The sequence below is a fragment of the Arctopsyche grandis genome, chromosome 12 (genome assembly GCF_051622035.1).
Source record: "Arctopsyche grandis isolate Sample6627 chromosome 12, ASM5162203v2, whole genome shotgun sequence".
NCBI classification, from domain to species: Eukaryota; Metazoa; Arthropoda; class Insecta; order Trichoptera; family Hydropsychidae; genus Arctopsyche; species Arctopsyche grandis.
In genome coordinates, this window is record NC_135366.1 from 10,003,207 (window position 1) to 10,025,588 (window position 22,382).

General features: G+C 32.8%; 4 protein-coding genes across 5 annotated transcripts; 1 reads left to right on the forward strand and 3 right to left on the reverse strand.

Moving 5' to 3' along the window:
• Positions 1 to 557: 557 nt before the first annotated feature.
• Positions 558 to 4,727, reverse strand: LOC143920421 (uncharacterized). Its single transcript, XM_077443306.1, has 16 exons — positions 4,075 to 4,727; positions 3,752 to 3,986; positions 3,452 to 3,646; positions 3,315 to 3,381; positions 2,965 to 3,172; positions 2,760 to 2,884; positions 2,578 to 2,685; positions 2,386 to 2,484; positions 2,131 to 2,315; positions 1,856 to 2,052; positions 1,618 to 1,776; positions 1,450 to 1,549; positions 1,284 to 1,371; positions 1,097 to 1,210; positions 859 to 1,020; positions 558 to 770 (listed from the first exon to the last, which is right to left on the reverse strand). Exons 1-16 carry the CDS (start codon positions 4,130 to 4,132, stop codon positions 558 to 560), a joined length of 2,313 nt encoding a protein of 770 aa, XP_077299432.1. The 5' UTR covers positions 4,133 to 4,727.
• A 1,574-nt stretch (positions 4,728 to 6,301) lies between these two features.
• Positions 6,302 to 7,086, forward strand: LOC143919627 (uncharacterized). Its single transcript, XM_077442027.1, has 2 exons — positions 6,302 to 6,409; positions 6,486 to 7,086. Exon 2 carries the CDS (start codon positions 6,517 to 6,519, stop codon positions 7,027 to 7,029), a length of 513 nt encoding a protein of 170 aa, XP_077298153.1. The 5' UTR covers positions 6,302 to 6,409; positions 6,486 to 6,516; the 3' UTR covers positions 7,030 to 7,086.
• Positions 7,081 to 9,132, reverse strand: LOC143919626 (RNA-binding protein 34-like). Its single transcript, XM_077442026.1, has 7 exons — positions 9,000 to 9,132; positions 8,351 to 8,636; positions 8,188 to 8,275; positions 7,902 to 8,109; positions 7,709 to 7,824; positions 7,443 to 7,637; positions 7,081 to 7,361 (listed from the first exon to the last, which is right to left on the reverse strand). The coding sequence occupies exons 2-7, from the start codon at positions 8,626 to 8,628 to the stop codon at positions 7,335 to 7,337; spliced, it is 912 nt and encodes a 303-aa protein (XP_077298152.1). The 5' UTR covers positions 8,629 to 8,636; positions 9,000 to 9,132; the 3' UTR covers positions 7,081 to 7,334.
• A 3,082-nt stretch (positions 9,133 to 12,214) lies between these two features.
• Raf (serine/threonine kinase raf oncogene) lies at positions 12,215 to 20,902 on the reverse strand. Of its 2 annotated transcripts, none has more exons than XM_077442412.1 (10): positions 20,217 to 20,898; positions 16,820 to 17,011; positions 16,623 to 16,747; positions 16,431 to 16,551; positions 16,088 to 16,349; positions 15,296 to 15,408; positions 14,998 to 15,218; positions 14,824 to 14,915; positions 14,544 to 14,719; positions 12,215 to 14,436 (listed from the first exon to the last, which is right to left on the reverse strand). In XM_077442412.1, exons 1-10 carry the CDS (start codon positions 20,823 to 20,825, stop codon positions 14,080 to 14,082), a joined length of 2,268 nt encoding a protein of 755 aa, XP_077298538.1. In that variant the 5' UTR covers positions 20,826 to 20,898; the 3' UTR covers positions 12,215 to 14,079. The 2 variants fall into 2 exon arrangements, with proteins under 2 accessions (XP_077298538.1, XP_077298537.1); XM_077442411.1 differs by having other exon boundaries at positions 14,034 to 14,436; positions 16,416 to 16,551; positions 20,217 to 20,902.
• Positions 20,903 to 22,382: the final 1,480 nt, after the last annotated feature.

Consider the following 22,382-nt stretch of genomic DNA (forward strand, 5'->3'; position numbering starts at 1 on the left):
TTTTTTTTGTTTGGTATACTATCAAATAGCATTCTAACTTACATAGATTACAAATTTTCCTAATATTCTAATTTTCACCTACCTGAGCGACGCCGGACAATTCGGCTATCGCTATATATGTATAAAAAATAATGTTCGTTTACTTATATTTAATTTTTTTTTATGTTTGTATTTTCGTATGTCCGTTTTGCGAATCCACAATTTTCAACTTAATATCATCAAATTTGGTGCACTATCTCATGGTACCCTATTTAAGACCATAAAACATGGTCATGGAAAGGTTTAGAGCCCTTTGAAGGGTTTTTTTTTACTTTTCATCCAGCCGAGCAACTTCGAGCATCACCGATTGATAATGAAATAAAAAAATAAATAAAACAGAAAAATAGTTCTAGTAAATAAAATACTACTACATATATTTGTGAATGAATATACTTTCTTATAAAAGTTACACATTTTATGTTCAAGCAATTCATTTATGTATATCTTCTATTGTGTTATCAAGGGGAAAATATTGTACCAATATTTTATAATACTAATAATTAATAAATATATAACTTTCAAGTTGCAGTGCCATCCCATGTCAATTTACACCAACAATTCAGTACTCCATAAATCAAATTATCATTGCCTTCCGTGGATTTCTCCAAATTTAATACAAAATCCACTTTTTCGTTAACTTTATTCAGCACATCGAAAAGATTGATTTCACAGCATGCCAAAAGTTTGGATGTTTCACCTGCTGCTTGATGAATATCAATCTGGATACTTTTCTATTGTATGAATAAAATAACAATCCAAATTAAACTAACACAAAACCTTTAAAATTTTAAATCATAAATTTAAGTACTTTTAACTCACAGTTGACAAGTAAGCAATAAAATCATCATCTACGAAGACATTATAAGTAGAACAAAAATTAAAATTTGAAATTTTATTACGATATAATGGTGTATATGCAACAATTTCGTTGTAAAATTTCCATGTTAAGAAATATAAATCGCTCTCTAGTAAAGCCATCGCCTGAAAATAGAACGAAAAAATATTAAACCAAATGCATTCATAAAATCAAATGCATATTTAATATAAATATAAATACCTCTCGAGTCAATTCAACCGATACAATATGAAATATGAAAGTACCCATTTGATGAGCATTAAAATGGTCCATTGAGGGAAAATTTGCGGATACACTTTTTTGTTTACACAATTTCTGAAAGAAAATGTTTTTCGATATAATTCATCCACTGAAAATTGTTTTCAAAAATAAATAAAAAAAAACCTACTTTAACATTATCACGATTTAAAAGCTTCTCGCACTTTTCCATTTCCTTTGTTATCTCGTCAATTGTATTTTTCATCGATTTTTCATGCCTGCAACCAAACAAATTGTGTTTTAAAGTTCTATGCAGTTTTAAAAATCTATTAGTGTAATGTAATATGTATACTTACTCGTCAAAAAAAGGTGTCGGCTTACTAGTAACTTTAACATTTGAAAATTGAGATAATGTAGAACCCATGCTTTTTCCAAGTTGAAAGTTAATAACAGATTCTAAAAATAATAACCATTACCATACACAAAATATAAGGCACACTTAATAAGTGTACATTTCTTAATACCTTTGCGAATTTCTCCATCACTAAGATACCCTTCACTTAATGAATTCATTGGAGTATTACTGCACTGAGATGAATCGTTTGTTGAAATATCATAAGTAGCATCATTTAACAGTACATCACTGCTCGAGTCCGAATGATTTTCTTTTACACTTTTGACAACTTCAATCCAGAGAAAAGACAAACAAATTTAAATCGACAGTTTAAAGTATAATGTGTGAATATCTGTATATTAATCTACCTGTATTATCTACGTTGATACTTTCTCGGCTTAAATCTTTTGGGGATGTGTAATTTGGAGTAGACGCTTTCTCCGTATCTTGCTGTAATTGTATTGAATTATTGTCAGCATTTTCTGAGGATATTTTTGCATTTTCTGGTGACTTTTGTGGTGAGTTTGTTTCGACCGCATGAATTTCAACCTTTTGCATGCTATTGCTTCAATATTACATATAAAATAATCTTTATTTGTACATACATATATTATACATATACATACAATGAATATTTACTTACTCATCAATTTTAATGGCATCCGAATTTTTTAATTCATTTTCCAAAGAATTTGAATATATCAAAAGTTGATTGCATTCATTGATTGTTAAAGATTGCATATTTTCATTTTTTTCTTCTTTATTTTTAGCGTTATCAACTTTTACTTCAATACTATTTTGATCACTTTTGGAAGGTGCTATTAATTTCTACAAAATTTATCCAGAGTATTTATAATATTTATAATAGAGCAATATGTGTTAATTTAATAATATTTACCTTAGAAATATTGAATTTATTTTGTAGAGAGAATTTATCAACTTTTGTTTGCAGCTCTAGTATTTGTGTCCCTAGTTGTTTATTTACTACCTTTAATGACTAAAAAAATGTAATTAAAATGATTATTTTTTATTTTATATATTCCTCTCTAGCTTATTTACTTAATATGGTTAGGTAAGTTATTTCCAAAACCTCAATATTTATTTTTGCATCACATAACTCTTTCTCTAGTGTTTTGTGCTCTTCGGCGCATAAAACTGCTTTAGTTTCGTTGTCATCATTTCCAATGGTCATTTTCTCCTGTAATTTCACGCTAATATAATTTTTAAATTGAAAATATAAATTAATAAATATACATATATAATATGTAGTACATTTAAGGTATCCAAACGGTTTTGAACAATTTGCAATATATCGTCTTTAAGATTATTGCTTTCAATCTTTTGCTGCAACTCTAATATTTTCAATTGTTCTTCTGCTAGTTTTTTATTGAGAATTTCTGTAGAACAATAATCAAATGATTTTTACCAATATATTTACATATGAATATAAAATTTGTGATAGTTTTCAGTAGCTAACCATTTTCACGTTTTATTTCATTATTTACATCCGATTCTGTTTGCGTATAAGTGTGATTGAAAGTTTTTGGAGCATCTGTGTGTTGCTGATTAATTTCATTTTCACCCAAAATCCTATTCTCGCTGGATTTCTCAACTGTTGTATCGTAAACGATACTTTTTTCGGGCGATGTTCTTTGAAAACTTTCATCTTTCAATATTTCTATTTCCTTTTATAAGTAAATTGTAAACTATGCATTAGTGAAATGTAAATTAATAGACATACTTGTATTGGCAACAAATAAAATAAAACAGTTTTAAAACAAATGTATCTAGTAACTGGTAAATATTGCATAATAAACTTATTAATACTTTTTCCAAAGCGGCTACTTTTTCCTCCATACTCTCAACATCATTCTCAGTGATAGGTTCCAATGATCTGGAAATTTTAATTCATAACAAATAATGCCATAAAAAAAGAAGTAAGTATAAAATAACAAGTTTAAAACCTAGAATATTCCTTATTTGATGTCGGCTCAAATATTTCACCATAGATAAAACTATTGTCTTTCATATTTTCAGTCTTAAACTTTTCAACATAATTATTATTTTCAATATGTGACGTATTGAGGGTAGAAATTTGTGTCTCCAGATATTCTATTTTCTCTATTAGATTATAATTAAATTTTTGAAGTTGATGAATTCTGCAAAATTATGATGCAATCAAATAATATATAATACTTTCAGTATTTCAAGTTATATTTAATTATGTTGTAAATGCACGTTTAAATATGTTCATGAATGTTTACCGAAATGCTTGTTCTTCAATTATATCTTCAAAATCTCTGCAGCACTTATTAGAAATAATTGAATCTTTCTTTTGCTGATTCGTCAGTCTTGCTAATTTAGTGTTGAGAAATTTAAGTTTTTCATCTTGGGAATTCAACCTCTTCTTAAGCCCAATATTGCTATTCCACAGTGAATAATACCGATCTTCCAACTCACTGCGGCTCAATTTCGATATCATATAATTCTGCAGCAGAACTATTGAATATTGAATTATATTACCAAAAGACATTTTCAAGTTTGATAAATTCTTGATTTTAAACAAAATTATTAAAACAATACACACCTCTTTCATCCGCAACTCCACCGTGAGATTTACAAAGCCCGCCACCTTTATTTGACATTGTAACTAAATTATGTTTTCTCTTATTATATTATATGAAACTACATGCTAAAAATTAATTTTTAAAATGTGTATAAAGACTATCAAATCACATTTTGGCTATGTGAGAAAAAAATTTGCTTATGAATGTATGATTATGTATTACATTTGTTTCCATGGTGATAATGTTGCAGTTGTGACAAAATGTTCTATTTTTTCATTCCAAATTGTTTTTAATACAATTATTTTTAATGGTTTTGGCTTAAAAGTCAATACAAATGTATACACCACTACAAAATCTTATGTAAAATTCATCATAGTCAAAAATGCTTAAATTTTTATTTTAAATTAGATTACATTTAAATTAGATTACATTAAATTAGATTACATTAAATTAGATTAGGTACATTAAATTATTCGTATGACTAATAGGAAACACTACTTTGATGCTCCAAATTTGACACGCAACACATTGCGTGTCGAATTTTCACCCATCTTATTATACTGTGGCGGCTCGCTATACGACATGGTCGAGTCTGGTTACCTTCCTGCGAGTGGGGACCAACTCGGCTGGGTTCGGAGAGCGGCTACTCACTCTGCCTTCAGCTGTCATAAATAAAACACGTGCATTAACATGCCAGTCGTCTCATTCGTTCATCCCCCATAATACAATAAAAAACAGATATGTCCATAGTTATTATACTAGAAATAAGAACAATTTAGTTGTAGGTAGAGTAAGGAAAAATAAGACAGCTGGTGGTGTTTTTCACAGGGGTGCGCTAATGTACAATGCCCTCCCTGAGTGCGTAAGGTATTCTAAGACCGTGAATGCAATCTTGCGAAGTGCGAGGAGTCACCTTTATGAAGGCAGTGCCGGCCTTACACCCGATGGCGCCCTCGGGCAATTTTTTCTTAACACCCTTAGAAAGAACTTTCGCCTTTGGCGCTCTAATCTAAAATTTTGAATGGCTTTTGGCGCTAATTTTAAATTTTAAAGCGCCTTTGGCACATCGTTCGACACCCTAACTTATTTGGCGCCCTCGGGCGCCGCTCGACCCAGCCCCCCCCCCCCCCTAAAACCGGCACTGTATGAAGGACAGTGCATATAAATTTATATATATAAAATTTTAGAGTCAAGTAATTAAGAATGTATTTTTAAATTAGCTAGATAGCTAAAATTATTATATATAAATAAATCAGTACTCCTTCTCACGACATTCAGTTGATTTTTTTTTAAATGCTTTTTATTATTACAAAATTTTGTTCACAATACATCTTGTATCTATTTTAATAGCTACTGATCTACTGATCATTTTCTATTTTACAATTTAATTTAATTTGGTTAGTAATCATAGTATTATATTATTCTAATGTTAATCTACAGCATAGTAGGAAAAAGAGCTCAAAAACCTATTTACAATCCTTATAAATGCTCATAATACATCTAATACATAATATTAATTAAAGACTCACTAAAGTCGATGACCTAAAGCAGATTGTGTTTAGATAATCTTTGTTTATACCTGTAGGGTATAGACATTTTGTTGTAATCACCGAGACTCTTCACAAGTGTGTTAGTATGGTTATTAGTGATTCTGTCATAGAATCTACTGGTTAATTTGTTAGTAATGTCTGTAACAAACGGAATATTATATATGGCATGCAGTTTTTTCAAGTTAGTATATATGGGTGTATTATAAATTATTTTTAGGGATTTATTTTGTATTACTTGGAGCTTGGAAAGGTTAGTATTCGAGGCGTTATTCCATACAGGTGAAGCATAGGTTAATAATGATAATATGAGCGCGCGATATAATTTTATTTTATTTTGAGTTGATAAAGAACTACGGCGATTAAATATTGGATATATTGAGGATATACCCCGCATCGCCTTACGACATTCAATAGTTTTCCGTGATGGTATAGTAATAATAATTATTTGCAATTATCTAAAAAAATTATGCTAAAATAAAATGTCTTTGAAATATGTGATTGTATAATTTGCGACTTTAAAGACGAGGAAAAAGAACATTTAAATTATTTGAGTCAATTACCAATTTAATTTTAATAACAAAAATACTAAAGGGGGCCTTTTTCTAACATTTACATGCAGGCCCAATTTTCCTAGTCTAAAAAAAATCATTGTTTCATTTTATAAAACCACATTATGATATGGACGATTTAAAACGTGTTATTACCAATTTCACTGTCAAGAAGGGAGTGGGTATATATATGGCGGGATATTTCATTTGAATTCATCAATAGAATTTATTGTATAAATATCCCCTAGTCTATAATTGTACATCTGTCTTCAGATTTATAACTTTCACAGTATTTAACGTAAGCCTTATTAAAATACATTTAAAAATTTTAAGGTTATGATGAATATGTACATATAATTTCAAAATGAACTTGATAGAAGACTGTGGTTTCCCCGTGAAGCTTTTCATCGAAGATATAAACAAACTAGAAAAACATGAAGGGCAACCAACATATGTTTTCCATAACATGAAGTTCAAAACAATTGAAGCACACGGAACAATCATGAAAGTTATAGAAATTAACAGTACTCTGAATTTCCAACTAGCCGATCTCACTGGCTGCATAAATGTATTTCTATATCAAAATTGTCAAATTCGGGATGAGAAAAAGGCTAAAATTGCGCAGAATATTAAAAAGTGCAAACAATCTCTCAGTGCAGAATCCTCACAAGCATTAGATACATTATGTTCATCAGCCAATGATGACCGTTTAATGAAAGGTGATATAGTCTCCATTGTGGGATCAGTGGTTTTTGATCCAATACTCGAAAAAAATATTATAAACGCTTTTCATTGTTACAAAACATCACTTACAAACGATTTTATATGGAATGAGAATGTTTTGCATCTCTATCGCAATTATTACAATCGTAAATAATTACAAACGACAGGAATTTTATATATAATATATTTTAAAAATAAAACTGTTTATGATTACGATTTTTTATTTAATATATATAATATATATACATGCATACAAAACCGGTATTAAAAAAATATTAAATACAGTATGAAGATAGAACATTAAAAAAATGATATTATAAATTAAACCTATTCGGTACACTAATTAAGAATCACTTTCAATTCATCAAATCACAAAGATATCGGACATCAATAAAACTACTTATGTAAAGTTTTTCCATCACATTTATTTAATTTGCACGTCGTCCACCATCATACAAGTCAAAACGGACGAATATAGTTGTCATTCTGAAAGGCAACACACATAACATTACTGACATTTTAATATATAAATCAATTTATTATTTGTATATAAAATATTATACATACGTATGTGTTGTAATTATTGTGGCCTCTACCACTATTCCCACGATAATTGCGAATTTCACGACCCCCACGGTGTACACCTCGATTAGAGATGGATCCACGTTGGTTTTGGAATTTGCTCGGTTGCCATCGTCCATCCCAAGCTCTTGCTCTTTCTTTTTTCAATTTTGGACCTTTGTCTTTTTCACCAATAGTTGACTAAATTCAAAAATAGTGCCATTAGTATGACAATTAAATCTCAATAAATACTATTAAATTAAAAAACACACCTTCATTAATTCGGCATCAATTTTTTTTATACTTAGTTTAATGCCATTCACCATCAATTTTCCGCTCAATGTCAATGCTTTATTTAATCCTTCTTCGTTTTCGAATTCTACGATAGCTGCAATATGCAATGTCACATTATTATTGGAAAATAAAACAAAATATTTGATATTTGTATTTCATGAAATCACTTACAGGCAAATTTCAATATAGATTTACCGACACGACGAGCTGGAACTTGCCAAATTTCTTTGATAGTTCCACAGGCTTGTAGCAAATTTTTGAGACACTCTGTACTAACTGGTACTGGCAGGTTATCTAATTTTACCAAGAGCGGTCCAGCTTGGAATATATTCACACTGATAGGGTTTCCTCCAATAATCGTACCATTTTCAGCCAAAGCCTAAGAATTGATACATTAAATAAGTATATAATATACACACTACAAACAAAATATATATTATATATTTATTGTAGTGACCTTTTCTGGAGATTCTGCAGTTTTGAAAACAACGTAAGCCGATATCGTAAAATCAAGATTCAAACCGTTCAAAATTGTACCGCCACGCCTGAAAATATCAAATTATTATATAAAATCCTTCAACATATTTAGCATATGTTTAAATGAATATCAACAATTTTACTTTATGGATTTAATCTCCCCGTATTTATTGAATATGTTGGTGAGTTCTTCAACGAACGTGAATAGAATTTGCGGAGGAAGATTCAGCACATATATGGCAGTTCTTCCAATGGGATAGATTGTCTGACTTTCGTCGAGTTTATCATCGTCGTCGTCATTGCTACAACCCAATAAATTATCTAAATTGTTATTTGTCATGTTGAAGGTTTCTGTTGGCTCGGTTGCAATATTTTCATTTTCTATCTCCAGCTGCACAGCACAATCTACATCCTGAGACATCGTAGCAACTACACGTAAAAAAAAGGATAAGTATTAAGGTTTAGACTACGTAATACAATTCAAATAAAATCAATATAGAGAAAAGCAAAACAGTATTTAAAGGAATCATTTCAAAAAATGCTCCCATCAATAATGGGTATAATACGCATTTAAATCAAAACCGAAAATGGGATAGAGCCGAACCTGCGAATTTAGCTCATAAACAGTAATACTTTAAGGAACAAAATCGCATATACTGCGTACGATTGAGCTACGGCGTCTGCGTCTGAGATGAGCGAGTAAACGCGGCTTGTTAGGTTATAAAATTAACAAAGGATTTTTACGTAACAAATCTCTATTAGAGAAAGAAAGTAATCCAAGATATATCTCACACGGATAAGAGAGAGCGAAGCTTCTCGTGGCTTTTTGAAAGAACAGCTTTCAACTTGATGTCACTGTAAGCCGAATGCCGGCAACAAGCTTACATGTATACATATACATATACACTGCGCGGCTAGCCGCTATAACTCACGTACCATGATTTTACGACCATATTCCATTAGTTCGAATTTCGTATTACCGGAACATTTTCCATTATATTTTATACTAGTTGTTTTACCCGGCTTCGCTCAGTATTTGTAATATTAACAGCTTAAACATGGCGAATCTAATAGTAAATATTCATTTGTTTTTTTATCGAATTGAAAAAATATATTATTCAACCAATTAAATTAAAGAATACTATCCGCACTTGCATGACACCTGCAGGATACGGGTCGTGCTGGATAGGTATGAACAGACCTTTAACTGTCGTCATAGAAACTTTGTTTTGTTAAAGAAGTTCTCAACCAAAGACACTTAAATATATACATACAAAGTCTCTTTCGAAATTATATATTAGATTTAAAAAAGATAAATCCAGTCGGTATTTTTCGACCACCTCTATCCATCATACACTGTTAATTATGATGCCCTCTCTTGATGTTAGGACACAACCTTGTGCACAAAGATGCGTGAGAACAGTGAGGTTTCGAGAGCAGGATGCACACTACGTATGCGTTTGAATACCGTCACAAACGGGTCTACCTTACGGCACTAACTCTGGGTTGATGAAGACTCGATAAATGAACTCGTATGAATGAAACGAAGCATTAAGATTAGGAGTGGGGGTTTCCATGTGCTTCAATTGATTTGAACTTCATGTTATGGTAAAGATATGGTGGCTGCCCTTCATGTTTTTCAATGAAAAGCTTCACAGGGAAACCGCAGTCTGCTATCAAGTCCATTTTGAAATTATATGTACATATTTCATAATCTTAAAATTTTGTATTTGAAAACCGTCTACTCCTAATCTTAATGCTTTGGTACGAGTTCATTTTGCGAGTCTTCATCATCTCGTAGTTTGTGCCGTAAGGTGGACCCATTTGTGATGGTGCTTTTGTGAGTCCGGTCAACGTCAAAAGAGGCCATTACAAATGAAGAAACTTGTATACAAAAATTATCATTTTAGAACGCAAGCATTGCCATTTTCAAATTTATTTGAAGAAGAAAGAAACAGTAAGAACTACATTCTGTTTTTGAACAATAATTTATTTCGAATAATTAATACTTTCCACTTGGAGTGCTCAATATAATAAAATAACAAAAAAAAGATGAAAAAAGCTAATTATTACAATTGAAAAAATTTATCACGAGCATCATATCATGAGCAATCACATAACATCAATCAACAACAACAATTAACACAATTTTTTTATTACTTCAAACTATACAAGATGAAACTAATAATAATTCAATACATTTTTTTAAAATTTAAATTATAAATAAAAAGCACTTCTTTAAAATTGTTCAAATATTAATTATCTTTATCTCCATTTCATTAAAAATCCATATGGATGTTTATTAAAATTAATAGATTTCATATTTAATACACATAATTTGCTTGTTTTTCAAAAACTGTAAACAAACTGTACAATTTAAACTGTTTCAGCAAAACTAAAAGTACTTATTGACATTGCAAAAAACTATTACCGTATTGGCCCAACTAAAAGGCAAAGCTTTTATTTACAAAAATAAGATTTAAAAAAAATACAAGAGTCGCCTCGTGTCAAACAAACAATCTGAAACTAACAAGAATGATGTTTCCTTATACAAGCAAGTCACTGAATAAATGTAATATTTATCGTTGAAAATGCACTCAAAAACCAGATTGTCCCACCAATGGACTCACCTTACAATCACCAAAAATATGTTTTCAAAATATTTAGTAGAACCAATACGGTAGCTAACACAAAATTGGTATAAATTACACAGTAAAAAATGTAGGCCAAGGTCTCAGAACTAAATAAATGAACTAAGTTTGCACATCATGTTTCATAAATTTCTATAATATAAAATAAAATAATAATCACAACTTTCAGTACATTCGCTTACGTATTCCTCGAGTGCTTTTCTATTTACACAAAATAAGCTTTTACTTACTTAGATTTATTAAAAAATAAAAATACATTATCAATATTAAATTATGATTTCCTAATAGAGAAAATATACTAACAAAAATATTTTGACTAAAATGACATATCCATCACAGTTGGAGTGTATGTATACATTAAGCTCAGGACACACGAGCAATTAAAAGTTGATAAAACTACGGGAATCTAAAATTGCATGTGCATGCCGTTATTGTAAATAATTTAACGTTAAATAATATGATTTAACGTCATTGTAAATAATTTATTAATATAATTTAAAAATTTAGCTAGATTATTCAAATATAAACAAATCAATTTGAAACTATGTATGATATGGAACGAAAATATTCTAAAATGCTCAATTAGTTGACAACGTTGATGACTTAAACTAAAATGATAGAAAAACAAGATATGTATGTATGGAAAGATTAATTTTCTAGCATTTTAGTAAGTAAATGAGTAGTTCATACATTGGCCATTATCCTTACACTTTTTCATAAGTGAAAAATATAAAAGACAAGCTAGATTTTTAACTCATATTAAATATTCATTTACATGTCTCAAAACTGAGAATACATAATAATATGTATACTAATATATTTATAATAAATCTCATACGAGTCTTTCACATTGCTGAATGAAATTCAGTCTCACCAGTTCTTATGATAATACTTCTCGAATTCATTATGCATCACAATAATCCCCAACATTTCCTAATTTTCTTTAAATAATATTAATGAAACTAATCAATAACTTTAAAATTTTCACATTAAAATCTCACATTTATACCAATTACAAACACCAGACACTACAAATCAGTATACGGATCGAATCCAACTAATTAAATCAATCGAGACATTCGAAATTAAAAGAAATAGACTACTAATTGGAGATTTACATTATTTAAATAGTGAACTAAAAGTATCTAGGGCGGGAGATTGAATTACTCATAGATTCGTAATTCGAACTGTAACGATTCGTGACTGTTTATTTTGCTTGTTCTAATAAATACCATAATAAATAAAACATATATTATATTATTAGACTAAATACAGGTTCAGTGAACACCCGCTTATCGGTATGACACATTTTACGATCAGATGATGGAAGAAGTGTCAAAACACTGTTGACAGTAATGAAGCAGTGAAAGTAGTGACCACTTTTGATTCATACTCTTTATAGCAATTTGTACGCAATCTGCATATCACCTAAATCACAGATTCCCAACCCACGGGTCGTAAAAGCTTTTCTAGGGAGTCGCCAACTACTAAAACCTAAACTGAAGCGAAATTTAGTTAAAAAATTTATTTTTAATCAGTTTCTAAAGATATCTGAAGGTGTCTAAGGCAGTATATTTGATGTGTAGAGACTAGTATCAACAAATTGTATTTAGTTTCGCAAAGACAATTCAAGGAGTACCCGTCGATTGCATGTGTTACCCTCCATTGTTTTTGTAATTTCATTCTTAAATTAAGTTCTTCATAATTTCTTTAATTACACCTCACCAGCTGGATTGCGGCTTAATAGAGAGGTTACGATTACCTCGTTAAAAATTTGCATCCCAGAAATAGGCAGTCACAACTTTTATAAAAACCTGATACATTATATATCATATAAAGAAAATTCAATAACAAAATATATTTTTTGTTACTCAAACATTTTTGTGAAATTGAAAAAACAATTATGAAATGGCAAATGAACCCAGAGATAAAATACTGAAAAAATAATTTACAACGATTTTTTTCATGTTTTACAAATTTTTTTGGGTCAAAAGATGAATTAGCCTATATCTGCAAAATTAATGCAGACAATGAATCTTAATACTGCTAACACTTTCGCAATTTACAACATATCCTACAAATAATATTAAACTAATGCAGACAATAAAAAAAAATATATCAATTAGAAAAAAATTACTATTTATAAACCTTCGTTAAAAACGAACCAACTTTAAAAAATACATTTTACTTTTCTTTAGTAAATAATAGTCATAAGCTTTCATCGCTTTCAAGTAGTAAAAATATTACATTTATTGCATATTATTTGTAGACATAAACAATAAATTGACAGAATATATAGTTGACAGATATATTTATGCAAAATGTCTACTGTTTCCAGCGCAAAATAGTAATCTTGCAATAAGAAATAAAGCCTTGATTTAACAGACTAATTTGATAAAAATGTATGTTAAATAATGGCTACACAAAACCACAATAAATAACAAATTTCAAACATTAAGAATTACATATGTAAAAATAAATTAAGCACTGTTCAAGAAATGAAAAAAAAAGTGTTTTCATTACAAAAAGCGCTACACATCATAACACCTTGAGCAAATATCGTTATTAGAACATGGTATTTAATCCGTTAAATCAAGGTATTACTACAATATTTTCAGCTCATTAAATCATCGTTAAGTTGGAAAAGATAAAAAGTTGTCACAGGATGCATTCATTATAATGAATCAAAGTAATTCGTAAGAAATAAACTGGAAATAAAACAGTTCCAGCAAATCGTCAATACTTTTTTATAGCATTGCAAGTCATTGTGTTAAGTAAAAAAAAAAGATATTAATAGTCTTAGAATAACAAATAAAGCTCGTTTACTTAAAAATTAAATAAATATTCAGCAATAATCATCACATATCATTTAATTTAAGATAATTTGTATCCATTTAAAAAAAAATTGAAAACTAAGCATTTCGTGCATATTAATAAAATTTTGTACGAAAATTCCCTACAAATGCTCAAAAAGAATTTAATATATTTGAATTTAAAGAATATCTTAAATAAATATAAATTCAATTATTATTTTATAAATATTTGGAATATAGTGAAAACCATATGTTCACAGGGCAATTAGTCCTGCATTAGGTAATAAAAATTATGATTTCATTATAAATATACACCTCAAACTTTTCTTTAATAGCGAATTAATAAATGTACTGATGCCACTTTAACGATAAAAAAAAAAGATGTATACATAAAGATAATCACAAATTTCATATATTTCCAACGCCCGAACCATAAAAAACGGGAAAATTACTACAACCACCACCACTCGATGCACCAAATTGAAAATTGTTTGGCGTTTTCGGTGATGCACAATGATACATAAAGAAATCGTCTGATCCTTGCAAGTGGGCTCTACTCAAACTTGGTTCAGAAGCACTTCTCGTAATTTTAGGTAATGATCGTAACATGCCCTCTAACGAAGTTAAAATTTGACGAAATAATGGTCTTCCTTCTCGACTAAATTGAATACAGTCCTCGGTAAGTCTTTTCAATGCACGCGGACAATCTGAACGTAACTTTTCAAGGTCAGGTCTCAGATAACCACGGCCAACCATAAACAATATCTAAAAGGAAAAGTCAAACCAACATTTTAAAAAATGACCTATTTTAAACTGATTGTATAAATCAAAATAAATAAAACACAATTTTATCACAAGTGACTTTTACAAACCTGATCTTTGTTATTTATATTGACATAAGGAAGTTGGCCTGACAAAAGTTCATAGAGAACCACTCCAAATGCATAAACATCAGATTGAAAAGTATAAGGAGTACTTTCTTGCATTCTTATCACTTCTGGAGCCATCCACAGAATTGAACCCGTAGGTTGATGTGATTGTTGACTCCCTTAAATGATAAACAATATATGATTTAAAAAATAAAACTAAATTATATTTTGTTTTCTACCACAAATATTTTTGCTTTAATAACTAAAGTATGGAAAAACTTACCTGACCAACGAACTTTAGCAGTCGCTAGGCCAAAATCACCTATTTTTACTGATATATCATCATGTAAGAAAATATTATTTGATTTCAGGTCCCTATAATAATACAAAAGCATTGTTAAATGATATTATATTAAGAGAGCATTGTAAAAATTTGCTATGAAACTGCGAAACTAACCTGTGTATAATGTTTTTAGCATGCAAATAATCCATCCCTTGCGCAGTCTGTCGAGATATCTCTATACGCATGAGAAGTTCAAATTTTGTCTCTAAAACGTGTAAATGCTTGTAAAGACTCGAACCTTCACACCATTGGGTGACAATAGCTAACGAAGGTTTTGAAACACAACCCATAAATAAAAGTATATTGCAATGGCGAGTTTTTCGCAATACTGCTACCTAAAAATTCACAAAAGAAAAATAAGCATAATGTAGTAAAATTAAGATTCAAAATAAAAAAGGAAACATTGACTAACTTCATTTTTAAAAGCTTGTAGTTGCGCAGCAGATGGAGTTTTTACATTAAGAGTTTTAACAGCGACAGGTCCATGCCAATGAGCCTTATACACTGTTCCAAAACTCCCAGAACCTGAAATTAACAATAAAAAATACAAAATTCGTAAAGTAAGCTATTAATGTTAATTTAGGATTTTATGCAAAATAATCAATGCTCACAAAAATGTGTAAACTCCTTTTTATTAATATGTATGTATGTATATATCTTACTAACAAACTGAATGCAGGAACACTATTGAATGTACGTAGTCAATTAAATATGATAAATCATTGATATATTTATAAGACGTATAGATGCGACCTCACTCGCCAGATTTGGACCCACAAGTCTCCCAATCTCTCCCTAAGGGCAGGACCGCACCGTGCGACTTGCGAGCGACTTGGTTGAGGGCGACCAGACCAATGCATGCAGGTAGATGGGACATGCCACACCCGTCAACTTGTTTGTCGCACACATTTCCATACATTTTTTCGTGTCGCGCAACTAGTCGGCCGACAAAGTTGCACGGTGCGGCCCGGACCTAAGCCCAGATACAAAAAAATAACCCTCCGAACCTCTCATATCTCCCCGTTGTATGGTCTGGTTTCACCCGACATATTCGTATGAAAGGGCTCATCTAGATATTTATATATCGATGCGATAAATGCATTGAAATAGATAGAAATTTCTACAAAGTATCAAAATCATCCAAAGTACGGCTTAAAAAACATTCAATGTCTTTAATTAATCCGAGTAATAAGAAAATACTCACCAATTCTTGGTCCGATAAGTATTTCTTCGGCACGTATAACCCAATCGTCGAGACTTTCCCGCGGTGAAAGTAAGTTTTTATTTGATTCGTCGGCACTACGCGCTCGTGGCCTCCGCGGTCTCAACGATCCAGTAGGACTAGCCTGTGTCGATTGTGAATGTGCAGGAGTAGTCGCTGTCCGATTACCCGGCGGCGGACTACAAGGGGGAACGACTGCCGTTCGTGATCCACTATTACCGGAATTTCCACGGTTTGACTCGTACTACGATTAATTGAAATCAGATTAAACTTTGCCTTAAAAACACAATATAAAATGGTGTCGACTTACATTTCCCTGCCATACATTTAAATTCATTTTCTTCTCGGCGCGTTGCTGCTCCGCTAGTGTTTGAGGTCTTACCATATTTATACAAACATTGGGAGCAGAATTTGATCTATCTTGTTGATTCAATGACCTAGGATGCCTGGAAATTGATGAAAAAATAAATAAACAAAAATCCTCGACCTTCAGTTAAATTCAAACGAAAACACTTGCTTGTTATTTTGCTGAGCAGCTAACTGTTGATAACCAAAATTTACAGGAATATGTAAAATACCGGTGTGTGTCTCTGGATTTTGTGCCAATAAAGCCGCATAATAGGTGGTGTCAGTCATGTGTACCTAGATTTAGCATTGACATTAGAAAATCTTGTAAATTTCTGCATACACACTTCTAAATGAGCCGAAAGTTACCTGATTACATGTGCTAGGAACTTTCTGAGCGCAACGCTGATGGAATTTGTAATTACATTGGCTGCAATAGAATCCTTGAAACAGCAATCGACGACAACATTCACAAAACGCCAATGTGAAAAACGTTTTCCTCATAAACTGATGTGATATGTGCGACATTACTGGTAATTTGTCCAAAACTCGTACGGTGACCTGAAAAAAGAAAATTAGTGCGTAAAAATAATCGACCTGCAAAAATTGTCTCAATTTTTTACAAGTAAATTTTAATAGTACAATATTTGACAAGAAAAGAAGTCGATATTTTATAAATAGTATACAGTTGAATTACCGTCTTTTCACGAAAATAAGATTTAGTTTAAGGCTTATATTAATTTTAGGGTGAGATTTAACTGTACATTGAGAAAAATACTTTGTCTTAAAAAAATGTTTGTGCATTAAAAATTTGCATTATTTTCGGTGCATTAAACAATCTCGTGTTGTGCATCAAATAAAATATTTTGGCATTATAAAGTGACCTTCAAAATATATGAAACGATCATTCTAAAAAATAGATTTAAGCATTAGAATAGATATAAAAACGTAAAGGAGGTTTGTAAAAAGTGGCAAAGTTGCAATCTTCCGCTATTAACAATTGTCAACTATCAAAAGTTTTTACTTTTTTTTACGTATTCCGTATGAATATGAATGATGATGTCAAGTCATAGAGTCGAAGCCAAGGTCGTAGGTGTCGAAGGTCGCAAGCCGAAGAATAATTATATCGATGACCAAACCGAGCAAAATGGCAAAGTATTATATGAAAACGATCGGATAAGAGCCCAAATTTTTTTTAACTAGTGATCGTAAGTGAAAGTAAGAAGAGGTTAGTAAAAAATTCATAGTTATTAGTAATAGTATAAATTTCATACACAAATAAATCAATGCGAAAAAATGAAAGTAAAAATCAGAAAGTATGAGAGAGGAAACGATCAGTTTTGAGCACAAAACATTAAAATTTTTATAATGTAATTTAAAATCATGATTTTTATAGATAAATTATTAAATTTAAATCTATTAGTAGATTTACTTAATAAAATTGGAGACTCTAGTTGACATATGTACATATACCGTAATACTATTAATTAAATTAAATAATAAAAACATAGAAAAGCCTTGTAAAAAGGAATGATTGGTTGATTTTTTACGACTTCGAATCTGACCCTGACTCCACAACCTTACTACATATAACCTACACATATAATGTGCTGCTATGGGTTCACACCGACTCTGTCGAGCCAGTTGCTAAAATAATTTTGCTTCGGAAAGCTGGTTCTTAAAATACGGACAAAAATCGTTTTGTGCACTATTTTGTTTGCATATATCTATGTAGCTACTCTATGTCTATCCGTGGAGAGCTGGCGAAGAGAATATTAGGATTCTAAATGAAATTATTAAGTGGAATGATATATGTAAATGATTTCAGAGATTATATTGATAATATTTTAAGAGATATATTATTATTTCAATTGCAATAAGCTCTGTAGAGGCGGAACGAGAATTTTTCCCCATGAATACTATTTGTTCAGAAAAAAGGGCAAATTTAGGTATTAGACTAAGGTGACCATTCGTACTGATTTTACCAGGACAATACTGGATTTTTAGTGGATCTGTCGTGGTAAGTCGTGAGATAAAACCATTACATTTTTTTATGTAATAGAACTTTTTCATCTAATAGATTGATAAATACACAAATTCTTCGGTGAAAATTATGTTTTCTACAAAAATATTAGCAAATTAGTCAAATGGTGTATCCATTATTCGGGAACAAATTTTTTTTTTTATTTTTTTTTTTTACATATATACCAGGAAGGCCTTACAGGTAAAAATGCACCAGCCGAAAGATTTTTTACTTTGATGAACAATACATAGTCCAGTGTTAAACGAAATTGAATGTTGAAACCTAAAATGTTTGCTAATCACTTCTACTACATAAGAAAATCTACATAAGACTGATTAACATTATACTAAGAGAATTCAAGAAAATGAATTTATTTTTTTCATAAATTCGCATCCATGATTCTTTAATCTGCCTTTTAAATAATTGAAGCATTTAGAAATATGTTTTTGGAAAAAATGGTCACCTTAAATAAATTTGATAGATTTGCCACTGACTTTATGGGATTTCACACTATTCGTTAAATCATGGTTCAGAAACATAGAAGTAGAATGCATAGAATCGCTCTCAGCCTCCAAAAATGTTGCTACAAAAACTCTGCGTTTGTTTATTGTTTGCTAAACTTCGTCTCTCTCTCTCTCTCTCTTGTATCTCTTCTGACTTTCCGTCTCTCTCTTCGATGGCTCGCTTTTAGACGATACTTTTGTTAACAATGACCATTCTATGCATTCTACTTCTATGCTCAGAAATCACCATCACACAGCAGATGACAAACGAATAAGACCCGTCACGGTTAAAGTTTCGAATGAAAATCAAAACACTATTTGGAATGAATTTATGTAATGTAAATAAATAATTTTGTAAGTGCCCATTGAAATTTTATTTATGGGGATAAAACTGAAAATTGATCATATATATATATATATGTATGTATGTATGTATGTATATATATTAAACTGTGCTTGATTGGCTTCAAATTTTTAATTCTCACTCAAATAAATAATAGTTGATGTAGCTTAAGAGGGCTGTACACCTGAAACCTTAATTTTGTTGTCGTTCCTTTCTTCGATATATAAATTGAGTAAATGTATATATTGAGTGAATGCGACAGTTGCGCTTCGACCAGATAATACGTATTTTAAATCGACAAAATCGAGATTTCGTATTCTCCAATTTTCTCCTCCAAAACTGGACCAATTCTTAAAAAAATTTCATCATCGGTATGAGAAAGATATTTCCTGTGCAACTATGCGCGTATTTTTTTTTAAATCGACCAATTAATAAGCACGCTGGACTCTTTTCATGGGTGTAAAAAAAGAGGCGATTTTATAGATGTTTGGCGGCTCCTAGCTCCTATAAAAAATAACTAATCAAAAAAATAAAACGATAGATGCAACCCAATGGTGGATATCCACAGCATATTAACAAATAATTTCTCTAGTGCCATAATTGAGGAAGGGAGAAGTGTAATACGTTTGTATGGACAAGGCACTGGTATCCAGCCCTCTTAATACTCGAGTCAATATTTAGTGAGTTATACTGCAAAGGAAAAATTGAACTTGAAAATCACTTATCTTTCGATTAGTCATATTGTGGAAATGATTACATTATGTTTTCATACTTTTGAAAAAGACAGTTTCTATATAGATATACATCAAAGGTACATTTAGACAGTGAATGAAAGAATGAATGAATCTTGTTTAGAGTCAAATATGTAATATGTATGTATTGGAGAAGTAGATATACCTCCTCGGCTTGGATGAGCGTGATTTCGACGTCCCAAGGGACGGCGGTGTCGCTGTCGGAGACCACCACCTCGCACATGTCTGCGGTGAGGTTCCTCAGCTTGAGGGCTTTGGAGAGGGAGTCCCTGAGGGTGACTCCGTCCTTGAGCTGCACGCCCGTGCGCTGCTGGTTGGGCAGGTGGGCTCGCAGGAAGCAGCGACGACCCTTGGGGGCTGCGTGCGGCTGCAGGTTCAGCTGGTTCAGTTGGTTGAGCTGGTTGAGCTGGTTGAGCTGGTTGAGCTGGTCGTGCACCTCCTGCACCAGCCGGCGCTCGTGGGCCTCCAGAGCCACCAGTTTGGCGCGCAGCTCGCGGTGTTCGCACACGTACATGGAGGGCGGCTCCACGAACTCGGCGAACCGGTCCCGCAGCGCCTCCAGGTTCTCGCGCGTCACCACGATGATGCTCTGGATGTTGCGCAACTCCTCGTACAGGTACCCCTCCCCGCCCATAGACATCGTGTCACTCAGCCCCAGCATGCTGTCGTCCATCGAGTTGCCGTTGCCGTTGCCGTTGTCGTTGTCGTTGTCGTTGCGGTTTCCACCGCCATCCGCGGCAGCAGCGGCCGCCATCGCAGCGGCCACCACCACCACTACCTTCGCCCCTCACCCCTCTTCGCTCCTCGCCCCTCGCCCCTCGCCCCTCGCCCCTCACTCCACTTTCGCCCCCCACTATCCCTTTCACTCACGCACTCGAGTCCTAGCAGCTCCGATCGCGGCCTAAGTCGCGCCCCTCGCAAGCAAACGACACTCCTCTTTCCCACATCGCAAACGTAGTACATATTATCGGTAAACGGATTGTTCCGCAAAAAGTCAGCTCGCACATATATATAGCACAGATATATATAGCACGACTTGTAATATCACCTATTTCCCTCATCGAACTTAATCTGTACAAATGACATCATCGTGTCCTCTTCTCGTACACGAAAGTTAGCCGTGGCCGAAATACTTCGTTCAGCTTACCCATAAAGGCGATTCGACTCGCTCCGGATACGCAATCACGAGTACACGGGAAATCCCAAGGAGCTACGCAACTACGCATCAAACGTCGAACACAAAGGAAGACCTCGACCCCGTCGGAATCTTCCAGAACGTGATCTCACCAGCCCAGCTACGCGTTGCTCAAGCAACACCTTTATAAACCAGTGCATCGTCCCCAGATGCCAGTGAGCTTCAGGAACTCGACCTAGCTCGTTCCAGTGAATCATTTACCTACTTCGCTGTACATACAAATACACCTGTATTAATCGAGTAATAAAGATCCTCTTCAAAATTCAACTAAATTTCCATAGGCTGGGAAACGGTCCAAAACCTTCAACCCCCTATACACATGTAGGAATCTCGTCATCGTCATCGTCATCGAAACATTCGAGAATATTCCGCAACAACAAACCACATTCCTTGCAGAACTCACACACGTAAACAAGCGGAACGAAACCCAGACGACGCACACCTGCAGCCATTATATTAAACTCAAGCGGAACGCCCCTACCAGTCGAGCAGAACCAAAACGGTCGAAACACGCCGCCACCATTAAACTACATCGAGCGGAACGGCGCCAATCGTTCCAGAAAATTCTACCCCTCGACAAAAGCAAATTCCTCGCTTACGCATCAACAAACCACCACCATGGGTCAGGTGATTCCAGAAACACTATAAAAGGAGGTACAACCCAAACAACGCCAGTCGACCCACAGCAGCAAGCGTCGACACACAGCAGCAGACCAGTCAACATACAGCTTCTGACCAGCCACCACTACACTACGCGGACTTGGAAGATCAACCAGCCGGACGAGCCAGCAACACACTGCCGTATCCAGAGACCTTCCGAACATAGCCGAACAACGAGCCAGCAACACACTGCCGCATCCAGAGACCTTCTGAACATAGCTGAATGCCGAGCCAGCGACACTCTGCCATATCCAGAGACCGCTGAACGACATACTTTTGCCCAAATATAATACCTTTGTACAACTATAGGCAAACAATAAAACTTTATAAAACTAGCACAACAGTGTTTCGTTAGGCTGGGATATGGTCAACACATACCTACCCCGCCTACACACAGGTCACTAAAATCTCGATCGGGGAACATCTGGCACTCGAGTTCTCGTTAGTACCACTATC

Bases quoted from the DNA above. Each gene is read 5' to 3' on its own strand.
- LOC143920421 (XM_077443306.1), bottom strand. From the start codon at position 4,132: ATGTCAAATAAAGGTGGCGGGCTTTGTAAATCTCACGGTGGAGTTGCG. The intron at 3,173-3,314 runs GTATTAATAAGT...TACTTATAAAAG, and splicing joins AAGTAGCCGCTTTGGAAAAA to GAAATAGAAATATTGAAAGA. The intron at 1,550-1,617 runs GTATTAAGAAAT...TATTATTTTTAG, and splicing joins TGATGGAGAAATTCGCAAAG to AATCTGTTATTAACTTTCAA.
- LOC143919627 (XM_077442027.1), top strand. From the start codon at position 6,517: ATGAACTTGATAGAAGACTGTGGTTTCCCCGTGAAGCTTTTCATCGAA.
- LOC143919626 (XM_077442026.1), bottom strand. From the start codon at position 8,628: ATGTCTCAGGATGTAGATTGTGCTGTGCAGCTGGAGATAGAAAATGAA. The intron at 8,276-8,350 runs GTAAAATTGTTG...TGATATTTTCAG, and splicing joins GGGGAGATTAAATCCATAAA to GCGTGGCGGTACAATTTTGA. The intron at 8,110-8,187 runs GTCACTACAATA...ATCAATTCTTAG, and splicing joins CTGCAGAATCTCCAGAAAAG to GCTTTGGCTGAAAATGGTAC.
- Raf (XM_077442411.1), bottom strand. From the start codon at position 20,825: ATGGCGGCCGCTGCTGCCGCGGATGGCGGTGGAAACCGCAACGACAAC. The intron at 16,748-16,819 runs GTAACTTTCGGC...TGCTAAATCTAG, and splicing joins TTCCTAGCACATGTAATCAG to GTACACATGACTGACACCAC. The intron at 16,552-16,622 runs GCAAGTGTTTTC...ATCAATTTCCAG, and splicing joins GCTGCTCAGCAAAATAACAA to GCATCCTAGGTCATTGAATC.